At 36.9% G+C, this 23531-nt stretch overlaps 1 protein-coding gene and 1 pseudogene across 1 annotated transcript; one reads left to right on the top strand and one right to left on the bottom strand.

Annotated features, from left to right (window-relative positions):
• Positions 1 to 435: 435 nt before the first annotated feature.
• On the bottom strand, positions 436 to 6542 carry LOC129893908 (protein VAPYRIN-like). The gene is made up of 2 exons (XM_055969340.1): positions 5411 to 6542; positions 436 to 1178 (listed from the first exon to the last, which is right to left on the bottom strand). The coding sequence occupies exons 1-2, from the start codon at positions 6461 to 6463 to the stop codon at positions 738 to 740; spliced, it is 1494 nt and encodes a 497-aa protein (XP_055825315.1). The 5' UTR covers positions 6464 to 6542; the 3' UTR covers positions 436 to 737.
• A 10667-nt stretch (positions 6543 to 17209) lies between these two features.
• LOC129893909 (uncharacterized) lies at positions 17210 to 18092 on the top strand (annotated as a pseudogene).
• Positions 18093 to 23531: the final 5439 nt, after the last annotated feature.

Below are 23531 nucleotides of genomic sequence, written 5' to 3'. Positions count from 1 at the left end.
AATAAAGTATAAATGATGACATAACAATTTAATATCTTCAATCAAACACAGAATAAAATAATTTTTTCATAATTAATATCTACCTTGCTAATACTTGCATAAACCTAACCAACAATCAAAAGGATTTAAGTCAGGTGATTTTTAAATGACAAAAATTAGAATAGTGAATTTTGTGCAACAAATCTTTGTTTGAATGATTATACAGTAGTGACAAATTGTATGATAAACCTTCACTTGAATACTGTGCGAGTCATAAACAAAAAAATTCCATCCTAGACAGAGTCTTCCGCTTGATTTGAATAACTCAACTGGATCAATCAAAACTGAATATTTGACAAAATTATACTTGGATTATTTGATTAATTGATCGGAAGATGTCACTCCAGAGATTTTGACTAATTTTTGTCTTGACTTGACAACCTCATAATTTCATCACATAACAATTTTATTGATTTTATAAAATTTGACAATGCACAGAGTACCACTTGGTACATGGCATGAACTGACACCTTAGAATGAATCAATGAAATAATGTCCATATAGACATTAAGTGTGGAACTTATGATTATGTTGATCCATAACCTTGATTTGATTAAAAAAAATAAAAAATCTTGAACTTAGGACTTAAATTTTATACGGGCTTACCAATGAAATTTATACTTTGTTCAATACTTGAATCAGCTGATATTATCTACTATATATATTCATTAAACTTGTAGATTTATATTAGACATAAATCAAGATACGGAAGATGACGAATTTGAAGGAATTAGGGAAAGCACCGCACCCTCTTCAACAAGTAATTGCGTTATTTCTTCATAACCCAAAAATTTGGAAATAGAAAGGGGAGTGACACCTTTCTTGTTCTTGGCATTCACATTGGCTCCTCTGTTGAGCAACACTTCTACCGTCTGCGCACATCCACCTTCTACTGCCATGTGCAATGGAGTGTGGCCTTCTCCGTCCTGGCATTCCAAGTCGGCTCCGAATTCAGCCACTATCATTACTGAATCTTTGTTTCCTTTAATCGCTGCCATGTGAAGAGCTGTTAGACCGTATTGATCTTGGAAGTTGGTGGTTGCTCCCTTTTCGAGAAGTGTCTCGAGTAGCTGAAGGTCTCCACGCCTTGATGCATGCAGGACAGCTTCTCCTCTTTCGAGGATTTTAACGACTACCCCCTGATAATATTACACATGGATTAACTATTAAGGGAAGTTCTAAATCTCATTGATATTGTCCTTAGGATATTCCCAAAAAGGACACTATAATTGCAATGAAACTAGACTGTTTAGACATATGGTAGACAGGGTAGATTTTGGGACAGGCCAAATAGATGATTCAATTAGTAGGCTTATTCTGTGTCTAAACGAACAATATTTATCTGAAATGAGAACAAAGTATTCATTAAAACATTTTCAGCTCATAATGATGGTCACAATTCTCATTTTAAACATCTGCAGACTACTTTTACGAGTTGTTTGTTGGATTTACAAATATAGATACACCATTGTTATTTAGGGAAGATGAAGAACAAGTTGCTCGATTAATCTAAATAAACAAAGGGAAAGAGACGGAACAAACAAAGTTGTCCTGCATTAGTTTTGGGCCTTGCACTAGTTTTGGGCCTAACTGTTCTATCAGTCTTAGGCCTCATCATACAAGCTCGATAAATGAATATTCAGATATCCAATTGCAAAGCCCAAATGAAAATAAACAAGTTTCAGAAATTATTTTTAGATCTGTCAACTGGAGAGATAAAATTTCCTCCAAATTTCATGATATAGCAGTAATAAGAAATAAATGTATAGTTGTATAATTTGTTACAGTAGGGAACAAAATAGATAGTGGACAACAAATAGATAGTGGACAAGTGTAGGTTCATGATTGATTTTCATATTCTTACATTGTTGGGGCATACTCTACATACTTGTATATATACAGATATAGATGAATGAAGAAAGCAAGCAGAAAATTTCCCAAATCTGTCTTCATTGTTATTGTATTTTCTTCATTGTTGCTTAAAATTCGATCAACAATGACCTATATGTCGTTTTGCAATTGAAGGTTACGATCACCCGATTAATTAGAAGAGCAAAATTAATATGTCTGAACATAAAATAAGGAATTAAGTCACTCTCAATTCTCAACATTCAAAATTAAGGAGAAACAAGTTGAAACACTTATCGACAAGAGCAAATTCGTAAATAAGTGGGAATTCTAACACAAGTCTAGCACTAGTAGAATGAGTATTTCTTTGGTATAAGTTTAAGGAATTCAATAAACACGCCTTCAATTTTTTTTCTGCAAATTTTATAATAGTATCTCCAGAAGTTGTCAATGTAGTGAATCTTCTGTTTATAATCACCAGGCAACTTTACACCCCAGTTCGAATATTCATTATCTGAGCATTCAGCAAAAGAAAAATGCATCTATTGACAATTGTATGAATTTGTGAAGTTGGATACAAAAGGTAGCATGAGGCCCAAACATTCTTTAATAACTTCATTTTCAAGAAATTAAGTTGGAGACCTACATAATTACTAGATACTTACTTCATTTGTTTCATTTTATATGATCAATCTAATAATGACATTTTTTATATTTGGACTTTTAAAATTTTTAAACTTTTCATTTTATACGTAATAACATGTGTTGTAGTCATTGAAACATCAAGACGCACTTGTAGTACTAATACATAGGGGTCGTTTGATTTGATTACAAGTTATGTTGGGATTAGTTACGATGAGATAAGTTATGCTGCGATTATTTCTTATTGATTGTTTGGTTTGTTGTATTCAAAATAATGCTTTAAAGGATTCTGTTGGGACTTGCCTCGAGGCTCACCTTGGAACGGGGCTCTAGCAAAACACCCCAAAACTCGAGTGTGAGACTTAGTTCTGTAAGACTCACGCCCTAAGCGCCCCGACTGTATACTCAAATAAAGAGTTGTAGTATCACACTTTACTATTTGTTAATACTATGGATGTGATTATATATTACGTAACATTTCTTTTAAAAATGCGTAGCAAAATTTTATCTTTTCATTTATCATTGGTTTTCGTGATTTTGTCATATGTCTCAAAATTATCATATTTTATTTAGCTATTTGAAAGTAATTTTATTTTTATTCACGACGGAGTGATGTTTTTATTATAATACTAGTAAAATTTAATGATTATTTTCTTTTAGGAGGGTAAATTGTATACTAATAATTTTTTTTGAGAAATAGTGATTCTTTTATTATTAGAAAGTTAAGATATTAGATTATTTATATTTTTATAGTCATGTTGGAAGTTTTATTTTTTATAAGTTTCCTTAATCATATTTGTAATTATTACAAACTATTGATATATTTTTATAATTTTGTGTTATTATATTATTATAGGAAAAAGGCATAACCCCCCCTAAAGTTATACCAAAAAGTCAGTTACACACTGACGTGACCTATTACACACCTAAACTATCTAAAAGTGAAACTATTATCCCCCTACAACTGACGTAACAAAAAAAAGGAGTAGTGCGTCAGATTCTATAAAGTAAAAAAAAAATCACCCACCCCACATCCTTTCTTCTTCACATCCACCTACCCTCTTCTTCTTCACACCCACCTCCATTTACTCCCATTTTGAATCTTGATTTTTTTCTTTCAAAATCCATTAAAGTAAAAATAATTTAAAAAACAAAATCACCCCACCTCCATTTACTCTCATTTTGAATCTTGATTTTTTTTTTAAAATCCATTAAAGTAAAAAAAATTAAAAAACAAAATCACCCCACCCCCACGTCATTTCTTCTTCACACCCATCTACCCCTTTCTTCTTTACAATCACCTCTATTTACTCCCCATTTTGAATATTGATTTTTTTCTTTCAAAACTCATTAAAGTAAAAAAATTTAAAAATCAAAATCACCCACCCCACGTCCTTTCTTCTTCACACTCGCATACCCTCTTCTTCTTTACATCCACACCTATTTACTTCCCATTTTGAATCTTGATTTTCTTTTTATTTCAAAACCCATTAAGAAGAAGAAGAATTCTTCTCCCCATTTTGGTGGAGAAAACGATTGGGGTTTGGGGGGGAGGGTTCATATGGGAGGTTAATAATTAATTAGAAGTTAATTAGTATAAAATATAGTTAATAAAAGAAAAGTTAATTAATAAAGAAAAGAAACAAAAATATAAAAAATTATAATTTCTGAGTGGCGATAATGTGGTGATGACGTGGCACTGATGTGGCGCCACGTGACAGTGAGTGTGATACACCACACACTATGAGAGTGGTGTTATGCGTTCGGGTGTGTAATAATTTCACTTTTAGATAGTTTAGGTGTGTAATAGGTCGCCATGATAGTTTAAGTGTGTAACTGATTTTTCGATACAACTTCAAGGGGAAATTTATGTCTTTTCACTATTATTATATCATATTGTAAATTAAAATTTTAAATATCCATAGGACTTACGCTCCACGTCTTGAGACTTATGCCTCACCTTATACGAAGTAAAACGTCTCGCTTCACGCCCCCGCCTTTTAAAACACTGATTCAAAATAATATGCATTGCATAAATTTTAAGAACAAGTTATTTGTTTACAAAAATATCCTTCACTTTGTTTAGTTTTTTATATTTTATTTGCAACCTTTAGTTATTCATTCTTAAAAATAAAAATTTCATCTTATTTAGCTTAAATATTTTTGTGTGTGCATTTCCATGATGGTACCATATGTATTTAAAAATAAAACATTCATCATATTTAGCTTAAACTTTCATCTCAAATTTGTTAAAGTAAAAGAGAATTTATTATTTATATCACTTCATTTAAACACATATCACTCTTAAATTGTAAAATATTAAAGTTTTCATTTTAGTTGATATATAAAAATACAAGCTTTCAAGTTACTAAAAAAATATGTAATTTAGTAGTAGAGAAATCAAAACATAAATAAACATAAGAATTACTCAAATAAATTAATAAATAAAATTTTTATTTGTATAGTCTAATTTTTTTAATTAAAAAATATAAAGAATTATCATAAAAATAAGGAGTAGTGAAAATTATAAATGTTATTATACATGATATTAAAAATAATCTGAATATACATAAATGTGAAAAATGATGTATAAAAAGGATTTAAAGGGATATTTTTGTGATGTTCTCTATTTTATCTCGGAATTACTATGTCACTCAAGAAATGGAATAACTTATTTCGATATTAATTATTAATTCCAAGATAAATTATTTCGAATTTACCAATCAAATAACAAATACTAATATAATATAATTTTAAAATTATTTGATGTTATTCTTCACGCCAAATAACGACCCCTAATGCTCTTGTTTTTTCTTTTTAAATTTCTCTATCTTGTCAAATGTCTAGATGAAACAAAAAAAAATGGGGAGGAGGGACTTACATGGGCCTTAGCTCGGGCGATATCAAGAGCCGAACGCCCAAGATGCAATTCAATGACAGTAGGGTCAGCACCCATTTGAACAAGCATCTTCACCATTTGACAGTCGCCATTAGCAGCAGCTCTGAACAAAGCCGTTCGACCATCTTTGCTTCTTGCATCCACTTGCGCACCTGCACCTATCAACGCCTTACAACTTTCCAATAACCCCTTACTCGCCGCTAAATGTAACGGCGTTCTTCCTTCCTTGTCTCTGCTATCCAACCACCTGCAACCTCCCTTCACTCTCACCAATCTCTCAATCTCTTCCCTCCGATCATTAGCGACGGCGATATGTAACGCAGTCCACCCCTTTGACACCCATTTAACGTCGTTTGGTTCAGTACATGCGTCCACCTTCAGTCCACCCTCAATCAAAATATTCACCATGTCGTTGCTGTTACTAGGCAGCTGCTTTGCTACTCGGAAGAGTGATTCTGCTTCCCGGGTTGAAAACTCAGTGAAAATGGATCGCTGCCGTTTGATAATATTCCTAACGGAATCACAATCTCCGTTACTAACGGCATGACGAAGAAGAAAGTGACCCACGAAAACCACCTTGAGTTTTATGTCATGAGTTGAACGATGCCCAATTGACTTGAACCAGGAGTTAATGATTTCGGATTGGATCGACGAGTTGAGTTTGAGCTCGGATGCTATTGCGGTTCTGACGAGGAAGCGATCAGAAGGGGAGCGAGGGAATGTGGAAGGGATTTGGGCTTGGGGCTTGAGAATCACTTGGAAAGAGGTTGAAGATAATGGTGATATTAGGCCACTGGGTGGATTGACAAGGAACTTGTGAGGAGACGAAGTTTGGACTTTGAATGCTATTGGATAGGCTGCAGTAAGTGATCTGAGGTTCACTGTGGCTCGGCATTTGCAGCCTAGTGCAAACTCTATTCCTATTTCTTGATCTGATACTTCCACCAATTTCTCCATCAATGACAATTTATGCTCCAATTTTGAAAGGGGAATAATACAAAGACGTTGGGTTGTATACATATAAAAACGATGCATGTGATACTAAATAATGGGTACATGTGATTTCGTGGGGACCATACACAAGAGGTTGAAGAAAAACACATAATCGGACAAAGAGGTAACACTCTTTGTTTTGACAATACGAAATGCAAGCACTACCACTCTATTCAGAGAGGTTTATTATTTTCATCCAATGCTATACTTATCTTTAAATAACTACATAAAGTAATAGTAATCAAATTTCAATTTTCATAGTTAAACCAAGTTAAAGATGCATTAGTCAAAAATATTAGGAGAAGATCGACTCCACAGCCGCTGAAGATTCGAGTAGATATAGAGATGAAATGTTTTCATGTTATTATCTATTTCTTTAACCAGTTGTTATCACTTGTAGAGGTTGCATTTTCTTAACACTGGTGTAGTTCAATAAACTGATACCATTACCTATCAAAAAGGGGAATTTTTTTCAAGAGGTTACATATTGTTTGTAGTGTTAACCTTTTATTGATGATTATATTTACATCTGGTGAAGAAAGCTATGCATAAAGCTAAAGCTGCTGGTAATGATGATTGCTCTGTTAAAATTAAACTTGTTCCTCCTCCAGCACATGTTCTCAATATTCAGACTCCTGACAGGGTAAGTAACTGTTTATTGCATATAGTTATGGTATCCTGTTTTACTTGAGTAAAATGTTTTAGTTTCACCTTTTAAAAATATCAGTTTGATTTGTGCTTGAGCTTATTTATTATTCCGGGGACATTTTTGTTAAGCACATGTAGTATATGTTAGTGCTGACTTAAAAGTACATTATTTGTTCATATAGACTGCTTGTTATGTGTTATTATCTTCTTTCACTTTGATTTTGCTTAGGAGACTCTTTTTACTCTTAGCTCTCTACTTCATTTCAGTCCATCCCTTGAAGCCGTACCCTCCCAGCATGCGTGAGTCTTCCTCTGATTGACAGAAATGCTGGCCGGAATTCGAGAACTGTCCATCCCACCATACTGGATCTCTTCTACCGCTACCCTACTAGTGGATTGTTTTAGGGAAATGCCGATGTTGCAATTCCTCCCATCTCAATAAAGCAAGTAACCCGTGATTCGATAGTTCCATTTTCCGTTGATGCAGGCCGATTGGGATCCCAACAGTTAAACCACTGTGTTCGTTCCTTGCCCTCCTTCCCGTGAAATCTATTCCAAGGAGTCCGGAGACTGGGCAAGAAAGGAGGGATCGATCGACCAACGTGAATAGATCCTTTCAGATTGAGTTCTTATTTCATGAGTAATGCTTCCACTTACCTATAAAGTCTTATCTCTGTTTGGACTCATTACTGTTGTTTTCTGGGATGCTCTAGCTGGATCCCTTTTTCTTACTACGATCCTCCTAAGACCACCTCTGCTCTGTCATTTGTTTCTCCCATCCACCACATGATGCTTCCCAAATTTCTGTCGACTCTCTTTGGTTTTACTGTGCTTATTTTCAAGTTATGTGGTAAATGAATATCAACTTGATAGGATCATTCTTTTGATTGCCATTTTCTTTTCTCTCTCAAGTGTGCTGTCACGTCTTCAATATGTTTTGCTTCTCTCATGCATTAACTGTAGTCAATGTTAAAGATACTTCTAGGATCAATCTTATATATTGCTTCACTGCTGGAAAGTAAAAAAGAAAATGGAAAAATACTTTAGTTGACAATCGTTGAGCATAGTTCCTTAGAAAAACTCTAGTTTGAGGAGAATGAATCTTCTTTAAAATCGTAAGAGTAAAGAATAATGCAAACAATCTACGCTAGTTTCTTAATTGATCACAAGTGTAAGCAACTAAATTTTACATGCTAGATCACTCCCAGCTGTTATCACCTATCACATTATGCCATTCTTATTATTATTGCTGGTCTCTAAGTTTTCTAATTTCAAAGAAAATCCAACTTGTTAGATTACAGATTCTATTTTATTTCTTTTGACTGGAGCAAGACATAACAAACCTTACTAAAGCAATTGCAGCTTGCAATAAGGAAATAGAGCGTCACAAAGAAAAACTTACTGTCAAAGAGGCTCCAAGAGCAGTAAGCGACCTTTTTTTATTTTTATTATGAGCTTTTTTATTTTCATCATAATTGTGGAATGTGCTTCTTGTTTTATTGAGAGACCTTAATTTGATCGATGCCATAGTTCAATGGGGATATGAGATTAAGAATTGTGAAATTTGAGACCAGATTAACCATAATACATGTTGGTAAATCTCTTAATAATTATGTAATGGTTGAGGCAAAAGTCGGGGGGTTCTATTTCACAAATGTCATACTTGATTAGCGTTTTTTACTTTTAGAGCACTTCCGAACTGCTAGAATAGCATGGTCCTTGATACATATATGTGGTTGAAAATATGTATGTTCAACTGAATAAAGTGCTTCTTCGATTTGTCTCTCTTTGCAAGGTGCTGCTAGATGCTAGTATCTGGAGTCTGCTGCTTACTAATTGAGACCACTGTCATATAAGTTAGTTCTAAAATCTCTAATTTGGTTTTGATTGCAATGGTATGGATGTGCATGGTCAAGAGTTTAACCATTAATAAAAGGGACTTCCAATCTTGATAGTTTTGAATTGTAATGGACTTGTTTTAGGTTTTCAAATAAAATACGACTCCCTCCATTTCAAATTGAGTGATCTGTTTTGGCTTGACACGGAGTTTAAGAATGTAAATAGGACTTTTGAATCTTGTGGTCTAAAATTAAAGATCCGTCAAATGTACCAAAATGCTTTTTAATTTTGTGATCTCTAACATGACATGTGGAAAGTTGATAAAAAGTTGCTAAAAAAATGAAAGAATCATTCTTTTTTAAACGAACTAAAAATCAAAGTAGGTCAAACAAATTGAGACGGAGGCTGGAGGGAGTATTAAATAATTTGGGAGAACAACATTTATTCAGCTTATCAATTAGAACGGAAACTTGTGCGAGTTAGACCCTGTACATGTTCCTAAAAGAGTTTTGGAAAATTGGATTGACTGGAATTGAACACTTCAATAAGGAACAAGATTAAAAGAAATGTATGCATCTCTGGCTAGCTTTCTTTTCTTTTCTTGCTTTCTGTTTTTTATCTCTGTTATCTTATATCTTCTGTGGTGATTCTAATGTGGCGCATCTATTCAGGTGAGTGAGCGGGAGGACAAATTGCTTGACGAAAAGATGGCTAAGCTCGGTTGTGAAAATGAGGAGATCACTGGTGATGAAGATAGTGAAGAGGAGGAAGATACAGGGATGGGAGAAATTGACGTGGAGAACTCAGGAACTTGAATTAGAGAGTAAAAATTGCATCTTGTTTGGACTTGGATAACATATTCTTTATAGATGCATTTTCTTAATGCTGGTGTAGTTCACTACAATGATACCATTACCTATCAAAACGGGGATTTTTTTTCCCTAGAGGTTACATATTATTTATAATGTTAGCCTTTCTTATGATCTTTTTCATGTCTGGTGCAGGAAGCTGTGCATAAAGCTGAAGCTGCTGGTAATGATGATTGCCCTGTTAAAATTAAACTTGTTGCTCATCCAGCAATGTTCTCATTACTCAGACTATTGACAAGGTAACTAACTATTTGTTGCATATAATTATGGTATAAGTTGCTTTCGATGTCGCATCCTTGTCGACACGACGTGGGTGTGGGATTTGTAGGAGTCCGGAACCTATTTGAGCCACAAAGAGATAAAATTGACACAAGTTACGTTTTTAGAATGTAACTAAAATAGGCTTAGCGGAACTTTATTTTTCCGTTTTATCAAAATTTTCAAACAGCAGACCTTAAATCTGTTAATGTCATTTAATGTCTAAATTTTGATATAAAACGGAAGTTTCTCTTCCACTTTTATAAAACGGAAGAAATTCTTCCACTTTATAAAGTGCAAGTTTTTCTTCCACTTTATAAAGTGGAACTTTACTTTACCAAAAACTTTTCACTTTCTTCTTCTCATTTCATACTTTACAAAATATTTTTAGACGTTAACAACAAATGTCAGAATGACATCCTCCATGGTTATCGTGAGACTCAGGTCCGCGGTGGATGAAGGCCCCATAGTATGAATTTAAAAATAAAATTAAAAGTTAATTTGATATAAACTTAAGGCAAATAATACAACAACAACAAACCCAGTATAGTCCCACCATGTGGGGTCTGGGGAGGGTAGAGTGTACGCAGACCTAATCCCCACCTTAAAAGGTAGGGCGGCTGTTTCCGAAAGACCCTCGACTTAGGAGAGAAGAACAAGGGAGGAGAAATAAGAAAAACAAGACATAGGTCAGTAGAGCCAGACATATAGCAAACAATATAAAAATATGAATAATGAGAGCGATAAAGTCAGGGTAGGAAAGATCGGGGGTAAAGGAGCATTAACTAATATAGATAAAATAGGATATCCAAAGTAGACTGGGCCAACTAATATAAGCAGTAATCCCATGTAAAAATCATATGTTAATAAACAAATGAGCGCGACTACGACTACTATAGAGAAAAGATAGGCCACCTAGCCCACTATCTTAGTCTGAGTCCTCCATAGCCTCCTATCTAAGGTCATGTCCTCGGTGAGCTGCAACTGTGCCATATCATGTCTAATCACCTCTTCCCAATACTTCTTCGGCCTCCCTTTGCCTCTCCTGAAACCGTCCATAGCCAACCACTCGCACCTCCGCACTGGAGCATCTGTGTCTCTCCTCTTCACATGCCCAAACCATCTCAGTCTTGCTTCTCGCATCTTGTCCTCCACCGATGCCACTCTCACCTTGTCTCGTATATCTTCATTCCTAATTCTATCCATCCTAGTGTGCCCACACATCCACCGTAACATTCGCATTTCCGCGACTTTCATCTTTTGAACATCAAGTTTCTTGATTGGCCAACACTCCAGCCCGTACAATAGAGTCGGTCTAACCACCACTTTGTAGAACTTGCTTTTGAGTTTTGGTGGCACTTTCTTGTCACACAACACTTCGGAGGCGAGCCTCCATTTCATCCACCCTGCACCGATACGGTGTGAAACATCATCGTCGATATCCCCATCTTCTTGTATAATAGACCCAAGGTACTTGAAGCTTCTTTTCTTTTGAATGGCTTGGGTACCAAGCCTCACTTCCCCGTCAGCCTCACGCGGCAGGCCACTGAAACTGCACTCCAAGTATTCTGTCTTGGTCCTACTCAATTTAAATCCTTTAGACTCCAACGTCTGTCTTCAGCCCTCCAGCTTGTCGTTAACTCCGTTGTGAGTCTCGTCAATCAGGACTATGTCATCCGCGAACAACATACACCAAGGCACCTCACCTTGTATTTGTCTTGTCAATTGATCCATCACCAGGGCGAATAGAAACGGGCTAAGAGTCGATCCCTGGTGCAACCCCATCGTAACAGGAAAGTGCTCCGAGTCCCCTCCTACCGTCCTTACCCTGGTCTTAGCTCCATCATACATGTCTTTAATCGCTCTAATATACGCCACAGGTATACATTTCGCCTCCAAGCATCTCCATAGGACCTCTCTTGGAACTTTGTTATAGGCCTTTTCTAGGTCAATGAATATCATGTGTAAGTCCCTTTTTCGCTCCCTATACTGCTCCACCAATCTCCTTAAAATATGAATGGCTTCTGTAGTCGAGCGCTCCGGCATGAATCCAAACTGGTTCTCTGAAATAGACACACTACTCACCCTCATTTTTATCACCCTTTCCCACACTTTCATAGTGTGACTTAGCAGCTTGATACCTCTATAGTTGGTGCAGCTTTGAATGTCTCCCTTGTTCTTGTACACGGGAATGATTGTACTCCACCTCCATTCTTCCGGCATCTTCGATGTCCTGAAAATGACATTAAACAGCGCAGTCAGCCACTCCAATCCTACCCTACCTGCATTCTTCCAAAATTCCCCAGGGATCTCGTCAGGTCCGGTCGCTTTTCCCCTGCTTATCCTACAAACAGCTCCCTTAACCTCCTCAACCTTTATTCTCCTACAATACCCAAAGTCGCGACGCCTATCCAAGTGCTTCAAGTGCTCCAAGTCTCCCAACACAAAGTCTCTGTCCCCTCCTTCGTTCAAGAGTTCGTGAAAGTATGACTGCCATCTCTGTCTAATGCGGGATTCCTGTACCAGTACTTGACCATCCTCGTCCTTGATGTATTTCACTTGATCCAAGTCGCGTGCCTTCCTCTCTCTCGCCTTGGCAAGCTTAAATAGCTTCTTATCCCCGCCTTTTTCCTCTAGTTCTGCATAAAGGCGTTCAAAGGCTGTCGTTTTAGCCGCCGAAACTGCCATCTTCGCCTCCTTATTCGCCATCTTATACTTCTTCCTGTTCGTTCGCTTCTCTTCATCATCCTTGCTATCTAGCAACTTTACATATGCCTGCTTCTTTGCTTCTACCTTTCCCTGGACTTCTCCATTCCACCACCAATCCCCTCGGTGCCCACCATGGCGGCCTCGTGAGACCCCCAACACCTCTCTAGCTGTTTCCCTAATGCAGTTGGCCGTCCTATCCCAAATACTGCTCGCCTCTCCCCTACTATCCCACGTCCCCATAGCCATCAGCTTCTCCCCCATCTCTAGGGCACTAGACGGAGTCAAACAACCCCACCTAATCCTCGGTTGGTCATCCACGACCCTCTTCTTCTTCTTCCTTCTTATCTCCAAGTCCATGACTAATAGTTTATGTTGGGTCGTAAGATTCTCACTTGGTATGACCTTGCAGTCCTTACAGAGGCTTTTATCATCTTTTCTAAGGAGCCAGAAGTCTATTTGCTTCGCCGCCCTCGAGCTACGAAAGGTTACCAAGTGCTCCTCCTTCTTTGGAAAACTCGAGTTGGCCACCCTTAAACCAAAAGCTTTTGTGAAATCCAGGAGTGAGGCTCCTCCACTATTCCTGCACCCGAAGCCAAATCCTCCATGCACCTCGTCATAGCCCGTCGAAACAGACCCAATGTGCCCATTGAAATCTCCTCCTATGAATAGCTTCTCAGTAGGCGGTATACTGACCACCACTTCGTCCAAGTCCTCCCAAAAGCGCCTTTTTGTCTCCTTGTCCAACTCCACTTGCGGCGCATAGGCACTAATAATGTTCAAGGTGAGCCCTTCAACGACTAACTTAATCGTCATTATCCTATCATTGGTCCTCTTAACCTCTACCACCTGATCTCTAAGCTTGCTATCTACTAAGATCCCTACTCCATTCTTAAACCTCGACTTGCCCGAAAACCAAAGTTTGTACCCATCCACCTCCTTAGCTTTAGGTCCTACCCATTTAGTCTCTTGGACGCAAGCTATATTAATCTTCCTCTTCTTAAGAATCTTAACTAACTCTATGGACTTTCCCGATAAGGTCCTAATATTTCAAGACCCTACTCTCAATCTAGAAGCTCCCTCAGCCCCCTTAGTCCTCCCAACCCTGACCCTCGATCCCAACCGAGAACATGACTGTCACGACCCAAAAACTGAGGTCATGATGGCACACATCTCAAAACCCAATCTGATGTGTAACCCTAAAAATAAAACTCATACAAGACTCCCAAAGGGGAAAGTGATGCCACGATTTAAATAAAAAGAAGAAAAAAAAACAATGAAGAAATTATCCCAAAACCTGGTGTCATAAGTATAAAGAGCATCTAATACAAGGTTCGAATCTGAAGATACAACATAAGTCTCTGAATGATACAAAAGACTGAAAAATAAAGATAGACTAGTGACGATCCGAATTCTGAGACCTCACCACTAATCTGAGAATACACAATCCGCTAGAATATTAACTGCCACGTGGGGTACCCCGACTAGTATCTGCATCAAAAAGGGACACAGAAGTAGGGGTGAGTACAATTCACATGTACTCAGTAGGTTTTAGTTGACTGAGTATAAGGAATTAATCAAACCTATGAAGTAAACTAAGGAACGCATTCACCTGCATACAGAAAAGTCCCACTCCGGCATCGGTGCTGCCAATTTATATATATATTGACGCGAGTAAAGTAAACCCATAATAACAGCTCATAATCACAATTAACCAGATAATTCAAGCAGCACAAATATCAATGCAATGCAATGCAATATGATGATGCAATGATGTGGTGGTACGGTGGAATCAAGACTGTCGCACAGACTGTCGTATACACCTGCTGAGCTGTGCTACCAAGCAAGGCACATGGGGGTCTTGCAGACCATATAACTCAATCACAATATCTCATTATCCTTGCCACCTCCTCGTGGTCAAGGGTTCACAATGCATCCACTACCCTGCCGGAAAACTGCCTCGGTCAGGGACTCAAGATACAAAGGTTAGGATCACAATGCATCCACTACCCTGCCGGAAAACTGCCTCGGTCAGGGACTCAAGATACAAAGGTTGGGATCACAATGCATCCACTACCCTGCCGGAAAACTGCCTCGATCAGGGACTCAAGATACAAAGGTTGGGATCACAATGCATCCACTACCCTGCCGGAAAACTGCCTCGGTCAGGGACTCAAGATACAAAGGTTGGGATCACAATGCATCCACTACCCTGCCGGAAAACTGCCTCGGTCAAGGACTCAAGATACAAAGGTTTAAAGGTGTTTCATTTTCTTTCTCAAAAGGAATTTCCATATTTCTCAACTTCCCATGTTTCATGATATGATGAATGAGGATGAATGCATCAAAACACATATGCATGGAAGTAATAATCAACTCACATGTGGTATAAGGTTCAAAGTTCTCAAAACTTAACCTACACATGATATTCACCCTCAATAAATAGTAACGGGAAGAACACACTTTCATTTAAATATTCACCCCTTTCTCAACAATATTTCAATACTCAAGTATGCTCAAAACCCCAACTCAATCTCTCAGGCGGCATCACAAGTCAAATAATATACTCAAGCCTCTCTCTTAGGCAAATCATAATTCACATGCTCTCAAAGCAAATAAGATAACAAATAAGGCCCCCACACGGGCTATGTAATACAAATAAACCCCGTCACGGCAACACATTAATAAATAAGCCTCCACACAGACATCACAATATATATAACATTCTCAACTCATACTACAACCCCATCCCAAAGTCTATAACATATGAATGACTAATTACCCATCTCAATCTCAAAGAAAGATAGCCAAACCTACCTCAATTGCCGAAACCGCACTCGAATACCTCCACCGGACAAGCAACTCTCGAATTCAGCGCCCGGAATGACAACCCACTATCAACAATGAAACATACACGTCACAAGGAGTCCAATGACACCCATATTGATAGGTTTCGGAACTGGGGGTAAAATAGTCCAAAAATTAACTATTTTCGAAAAGGGTCAAATCTGGAAATTTATTGAACAATCCCATTCTATTGGTAATAAGGAACTCATGGTTGAAAAACCCATAAAAATAGAGCTCAAAACGAGTTGAAAATCACAATTTTCCTTAAATTCGGATTAGGGAAGAAACAAGGATTTTTGGGGTTTGAAACTAAAATTTAAGAGTTAAAATCGTCAAAAACTTAATGAAAAAGGAAGGTTTTAGGTCAAAAATCACTTACCCAACACTTTGCCTCGAAAATCTCTTCTCAAATCACCTCAAGGAGTTCAAGAACTCAAACAAATGATAAAAACTATTGAAATGGGAAGAAAGGGGCATTTTCTGCCCAAAAAGTTACTGTTCACGCGTGTTACTGTTCACACGTTTTGTACAAATTTTTGAAAATCACCCTCAAGATCATTACAATGACCCTAGTCTACCATCGCTCACTAAAGCCAGAAAATCAGAAATACACTACTGAAAGATTACTCTCAAATAAACGGACGATCAATAGTATAGCACAAGTTAGCAAATGTTTAATAACAGTGAGACAGATACTTAATTTGGCACTGCAATAAATATTTATAGGCTAAAATATCGGAAATGGGCTATTGGAGGTACCAACTCCAAGTTAGTAAAACTTGTTCACTGTTGAAACTGCCGGAAAAGCACTGTTCACCGCCGGAGCACTGTTCACTCGCCGGAAAACTGGATACAAATATATGGTCAGCCTCGGGATGCAGAGGCGACCACCCTGGGAGAAAAAATGGAGCGGAAAAATGGCCGAAAACTGCCACACGCGCCGGCGCGTGCAGCGCGTGGCGTCGCAGATCTGCGGCTTCTGGCGGCGCGTGGCTGAGTAGATCTCAGAGGAGCTAACTGGGGTTTGCTCGCCTGAGTGTTCCGCACCTCGTGGTGTCGTTGGTTTTGGCAGCAGGCGCAGAAAAATTGAAGAGAGAGAGAGAGAGAGCGCTGAGAGTTCCTTTAATAAAAACATAAAAATATTTCAAAACAAATTAAAAATTGAAATAAACTTGTGTCACATTGGAATCCCCAGTAAATGTAGGAACGGCATCCTCCATGGTCATCGTGGGGCTAGGGTTCGCGGTGAATAAAGGCCCCGTAGAATGAATATAAAAATTAAATTAAAAGTTAATTTAATATAAACTTAAGGTATTAATAAATAATAAAAACATAAAAATATTTGGTTAAGTGTGAAATGTGAAGAAAGTGAAAAGTTTTGATAAAATATTATTTTTCTTATGAAGTGGAAGTTTTTCTTCCACTAGTGGAAGAATTTCTTCCGTTTTATAAATTGGAAAAAAAACTTTCGTTTTATATCAAAATTTAGACGTTAATAGATTTAATGTCTGCTGTTTGAGAATTTTGATAAAACAGAAAAAAAATTCCATTAAGCATATTTTAGTTACATTCTAAAAACGTGGCTTACTTGTGACAATTTTGTAATTAATAGACAATTCATTAATTCTCTTAATAAACAAGAAAAACTATTGAGTTCTCCCAAAGAGATCAATTAAACGTCTTCTGATTAATTTTCGCTGCTATAAATAGTCATACAAGCGATCTACGAAAATGCATCAATTCTAATTTTATTTTAGAAACAATATCATGACAAACATGTATTCATCATTTGGAAGCACTAGTTCTGGCACTACTTCAAACTTCAAAGTACCACATTAAATTTGGTGGACAAACAATTGAAACAACTGTGACCAGCAAAGCTGCTATTGCCAATGAATGGCCCAGTTCAATGAATGGAAACCTGACTTTAGTCCATACACTAATAACAAATCAGCCACCCTACCACTATGCATTGACAACACGTGTCTGATAGTCTAATCGTTTTATTTGGACCAAATCCCACAAACCCTAGAGGAATTCTTGGCTAATTCTAATATTACATTTGTGGGAGTTGAGGTTGGTGAAAACATCCTTAAACTGAAAAATGAGTATGGTTTTGTTTGTTTCAGCCATGCTGATATTCATGATGTTGCTGAGAATAAGTGGCCTGGTAGATATATTTTCGTCGAGGATTGAAGGATCTTGCTTATGATATATGTAGTCTTCATATGCCTAAACCAAAACATGTTGGCATGAGTAATTGAGAGGCAAGTGTTCTTAGTGAGGCACAAGTTGAATATGCTTGCATTGATGCTTATGCTTCCTTCAAGATTGGTCACAAGCTACTTATGGAAAATTGAAGCAATTTAATGTTCAGTGGGTCATATATGTGGTCAACTATTCTATCTTTTTAATTTGTTAGTACGTTGTATAGTTTCAAGTTTTAAGTTATTTCAGCGACGTCTGAATTACAAATATATTAGTTACAATGTTTAGGTTCTATATTTCCTTGCATTATCTCAATTACCTTTTGTTGAAGTGGACTAATATTACTACTTTGTTTTTTGGTTTCATTATCGAAATTCACTGCAACTTAAAGACTCACGAAGGAAAGTGTAGCTCCTGGATGTAACAATGCATAAACATCAAACTAAAAGATTCATAACATAATAGTGACTACACTAGGAGAATTCTCCTGATCCTATCGAGTCTGAAGAGCATAGAACTTATTCTGGCGTTGTCCGCCACTAGTATTGGATGAGGTATCCTATTGAGTCGGACGATCTGCTGGAGTTGCTGAAGTGTTAGGCTGATTCTACTAACGAACATCCTTGTCCTTACCTATGGCTGATGGGCAGTCCCTCAATCTGTGACCTGTCTTACCAGATCTAAAACACTTACCATTACCGACTATACACTCTCTCAGGTGGTTCTTGCCACACTTTTGAAAGATCAAAAAAGTGCTACTCCTAGTGACACTACCATAAGACATAGAGGTTGTTGTCGTATTCTTGTTTTCTTGTCTGAACTTGTGCACTAAAGCACTAGAAGAAGATGGGATGGGCCTGAATACTTTTGATGAAATAGAAACCGACTTCCACATCCTAATTTCTCCTGAGAGTAGTCTACATTATCTATCTGATCCCTCTTATTCTCTCTAGCACTCTCCTCAATTTGCTGAGCATGAGTCATCAAGAGATGTCCATATCCTTAATCAACATCGTTGTTTGTCACTCTTTCACCACTGTCTTAGAAACACTGGAGACAAGTTTACTCATGCGGGCTCTAGAGTCGGCCACCATAGTCGGAGCTATTAAGAAAGTTGGGTGAAATGTAAAGAATACTCCTTCACTGTCATGTTTCCTTGCTTCAAATTAATGAGCTCCTGGACCTTAGTTTCCTTCAACTCTAGCGGAAAGAACCTGTCTAAAATAGCAGCCTTAAACTTGTCTCAATCAATTGGGCCTGCATCCTCAGCCCTATCATCTTTCCTGCTTATATCAAACCTGAGCTACTCCTTTCAACTGATAATAGGCTAAATTTGCACTCTCAACTAGAGTGACACCCATAATCTCAATAATCTTTTGGATGCCCTCAATGAACTCTTATGGATCTTCATCCACCTTCAAACTATGAAACTCTGGAGGATTCATCCGAGTGAAGTCTCGGACTCTCGCCATTGTTGTATTTTCATTCAAGTTAACTGGGGCCACAACCTCTGGGTTGTTTTGAGCAGTCATAACATAGGCTAGCACTTTGAAAGTAACCCTGAACTCAACATGAAACATCTACTCATTCAACGAGTCTACTAGAGTTGGTGGTGTTGGCTCGTCTTCATTCATGTTCCTTCTGACAAAGGATGTTCTAGGAGTCATGATGTTGTAAACGTGTACAACACGAGTTAGAAGAAGATTATATAGGGTTGCACTCTATCACATGACTGAGAGTATAAAAGAAGTAAACTATTTTCTAAAACATTTCATAGCCTCATATTCATAGATGTGGTGTGCTTCATTTCATACTCATGAATACGACTCTACTTAAATCGGCTTTCAAACATCCTAAGATACTTAAATCTGATGCTCTGATATCAAGTTTGTCACAATCCGATGTTATCCTCTAGCTGCAACATGGTGCATAAAACTACAAGTGATCCCAAGCTAACTTTATCGTCTGACATGAAACTAAGATATACATGAAAAAATGATTGAAGATAATTGAATGCGGAAGCTAAACTAAAATAGTCTATTATACTGAATATAAGATAGACAAAATTTGAATCTTTAATATGAGTTAAAACTAACATATGATTGTCTAAAAGCCTCTACTAATATGAGTTGCTAGGACAAGCCCCTAACTAACTTCAACTGTTTGAAAAATGAAATAACAATATGAATGAAAGATAGAGGTCATCCTCGAAAGATGAGGACTCACCATAGTACTATTGTGTTGATCAGGAGTCGTACTAATCATTGCCTAAACGTTGAATGTCTAAGCCTATATTATCAAACAATATAGGCGGAAAGTATGCGACCAATAATTTGATGTAAGCGACCAATAATTTGATGTACTGGTATGTAGGATATGCATAAATAACATGATAACTGAACATGCTGAACTGTGAAACATGACTGTTGCAATGACCAAGTAAATAACATGAAATCTGATAAAGCTGTACTGAAATAACTGAACACTTGGTCATGCAATAACTGAAAACTGAAACTAAATTGTGGGAGATACTGAAATTGACATATAACGATGTGATCTACTACATGGAGTTTGATGTATACTCCCCATAAAAGGGTTCAATATACTTTGCCAAGGTATAAAGGTTGATCTGAGCTAATGTGGATCTACTAAGATAATGTCTGTAAAGACTAAGGAGTCGACCTCAAATGACGGGAGATCCCTCAAATCCTATGGTGGCATGTAGTTTTGGGACTTAGGAATTACTACTAAATGACCTAGCGGATCCTGACCGTGAGCTTTTATCCTAAACTCCGCTCGGTGCTTAGTAAAACTCCCAATGGAAATATGTAATTAACTGATACAGTAATAATCTGATAATACTAAAATACCGATAACTGATAATAACTGAGTAGATTATGAATCATGATTATATTGTTAAACACTGATAATAACTGAAAGACATTTTATCTGAAAGTATCAAAAATCATGAAACCTAATAATCTAAAACATGCATATGAAATTACATAACTCTAAGTCATGAAAATACTTATATACTGAGGGTTCATAAAAATACCATTTAAAACATGAAATTATAAGTAAAACATGCAATTAAGGTCTAATCATGAAGAAGAACTGAATTACATTGAAAACTCATGAAAATTATATAAAACCCTAGGTTTTGTAGAAATCATAAATTGAAGACTGAGGTTTCTTTGGAACTCAATGGGTGGAAAGATACCCATTGATAAAATCCTATATACCTGGAATGGAAATTCTAGCTTGAATTCTTGAATGGAGACTAGAAGCTTTGGAACCCTAGTTCTTCTTGAGAGGAGAAATTGATTTGGGAGGGTTATTCGTAAATGGGGAGGTTTGGGTCACTTAATTTTCCTTAATTCCACTTAGAAACGGCTAAAATGATATTGTATATGGATTAAAAGAGTGGAAAAAGCCAAATGACCCTTAAAAAAAACTGTCGAAGGTCATTTATGAGGATCATCTACGGTTTGTGTTTCCGTCTACGGTAGGTCCCTATCCGTAGAAAATAGAGTGAAATCCGGGTTTCTGAAGTTTCGATCTACAAGACCCTTTTATGGACCATAGTTCTAACTACGACTCGTAAATGGGGTCGTAAAAATTAGGTCGAGGTTTGAGTTTCTAAGGTTTTAGGAATTTGGTCTACGAAACCTTTCTGCAATCCATAAAATCATCTATGACCCGTGGTTCTTGTTCGTCCTGTTCAAGTAAAAATTCCAAGTTTATGAAGTTGATTTACAACTCAAGTCTGCGACTCGTAAAAGTGTTCACCCCCTGTAAATTTGACTCGTAAATCTCAATCCAATTTTTCTGTTTCTGAAGTCTCATCTATGGATACCATCTACGGTCCATGGTTCCGTTTACGACCTGTAGATGGTGCTAGTAAATCTCAAAAATCTACAGACTTATAATTTTTCTAAAATTCTTCTGATCTGATCTGAGCTAGGAATTTTTGAGGTGTTACAATTGTGGTGGCAAATTTTCGGACAGTAATATTGTGATTTGCATACAAGTGAACAATTTCGAAGAGATACATATGTGTATATCTATGTATTTGTGAAAATGAGATTGGAAAGAGGATTGAAATGGCAAATGAGTGGGCAAGTTTAAGGAGATACATATGTATATTTGTATATTTATGTACTTGTGAAAATGGGAATGGAAAGCGGGTTGAAATGCAGACGAGCAGCTTTGAGGAGATACATGTGTGTATATATATCTCTGTGTGTGTGTGAAAATGAGATTGGAAAGAGGATTGAAATGGCAGTCGAGTGGGTTTGTGGAGATACATAAATATATGTATGTGTTTTTGTGTGCGAGATTGGGAGAGACAGTAGAGAGGCAAATGAGATACAAGTTGAATTCTCAATATGGAGATGGTATCAGATTTTATCTGAGATACAGGTTGTACCCGAGATACAACATGTATTTAATATCTCTCCTCTCTCCCCAAACTCTCGCTCGCCTCTCTCCCCTCGTCTCTCTCGATCTCGCTCGCCTCTCTCCTCTCTAAAACTATTGTTATGAATTGTAATTGACAAACTATAAGTACGTCTCATAATTATGGTCCAAACTATATCTATTTATGAAAATTTCTCATAATTCTTCTTCCATCTTAGTCTTACCATGACAGCCTTTTCTATGGACTATGTTGGGCTCGTCTAGCCACTAAGTAGCTCAATGTGCTTAAAGTATACCGAACTCAGTCCATACTTTATTAGTGGCATGGCAAGTCATTAAGCCACAGTCCAAACTAGGCAGGTGAGCCCAACTTGTACAGGTCCATATTTTCTTTTGGCAGGGCCTGGTTTGTAAATTTTGGTGTTAACGATTATTTCTAAATGAAGTACAACAAAGATAATGTAGGAACTGTAAGAAAAAAGAAGCAGAAATAGTAAACTAGAAACTAATCGAGCTACAGAGCTTGACACAACCCTTCATTCAAAAGGCAATGCTAAATATCAACTCAAAGTAGTACTTTGATATTTAGCTTTGATTTGATATCCAAACGTGTTTTGAACACACGTTTGAGTATCTTTTTGTATATGTGAATCAGAATTAATTTACAAGGTAAGAGAAAAGTTAGTGAGGAGTTTGAGATGACACATTGTGGGCCTATCCTCATGGTTTGGTTGGGAAAACGACAATCATTATTTTGACACTTTCTTCCCAAGTGGGTTTTTTATTTTGGAGTAACCATTATCTTTGAAGTGACTATTTTCCCATTTTTCTCCTTTCACTCTTGTTGAAGTGACTATTTCTTTTAAATTTCTTTCTTTTAGGTTTACATATCAATCATTTCATTTTCTGTTATTATTGGATTATTAATCATGTAAAAATTGTACTCCCTCCATTTCATTTTTTTCTTTGATTTTAATTTAATATAAAAAAAGATATTCTTTTTTAAATGAACAAAAAATAAATTAAAATAGATGAAGTAAAACGAGACTTCGTCTCTCATGTCATGACATATGCACTTGCAGCTTATAACGCTTGGGTGATTGCACTTATAATTGGACCAACTAAGAATCTAGTATATCTAATTAATTTAGGTTCTTTATGAAATCATCATTCAAATGTTTAAGATTTACAATGAAGTTTCATAATTTCATCTCACCGACCTTGAAAAAAATTGTTTCCAGCCGAATATTTGGTATCTATTTTGAGATCGACTGATTCGGATTCGTGCTGAAGAATACCTCTTTGGAGGTAAAATA

Source organism: Solanum dulcamara, chromosome 7 (assembly GCF_947179165.1).
Source record: "Solanum dulcamara chromosome 7, daSolDulc1.2, whole genome shotgun sequence".
In the NCBI taxonomy this organism is placed as follows: domain Eukaryota; kingdom Viridiplantae; phylum Streptophyta; class Magnoliopsida; order Solanales; family Solanaceae; genus Solanum; species Solanum dulcamara.
This window is presented reverse-complemented; position numbering and strand designations above follow the sequence as displayed.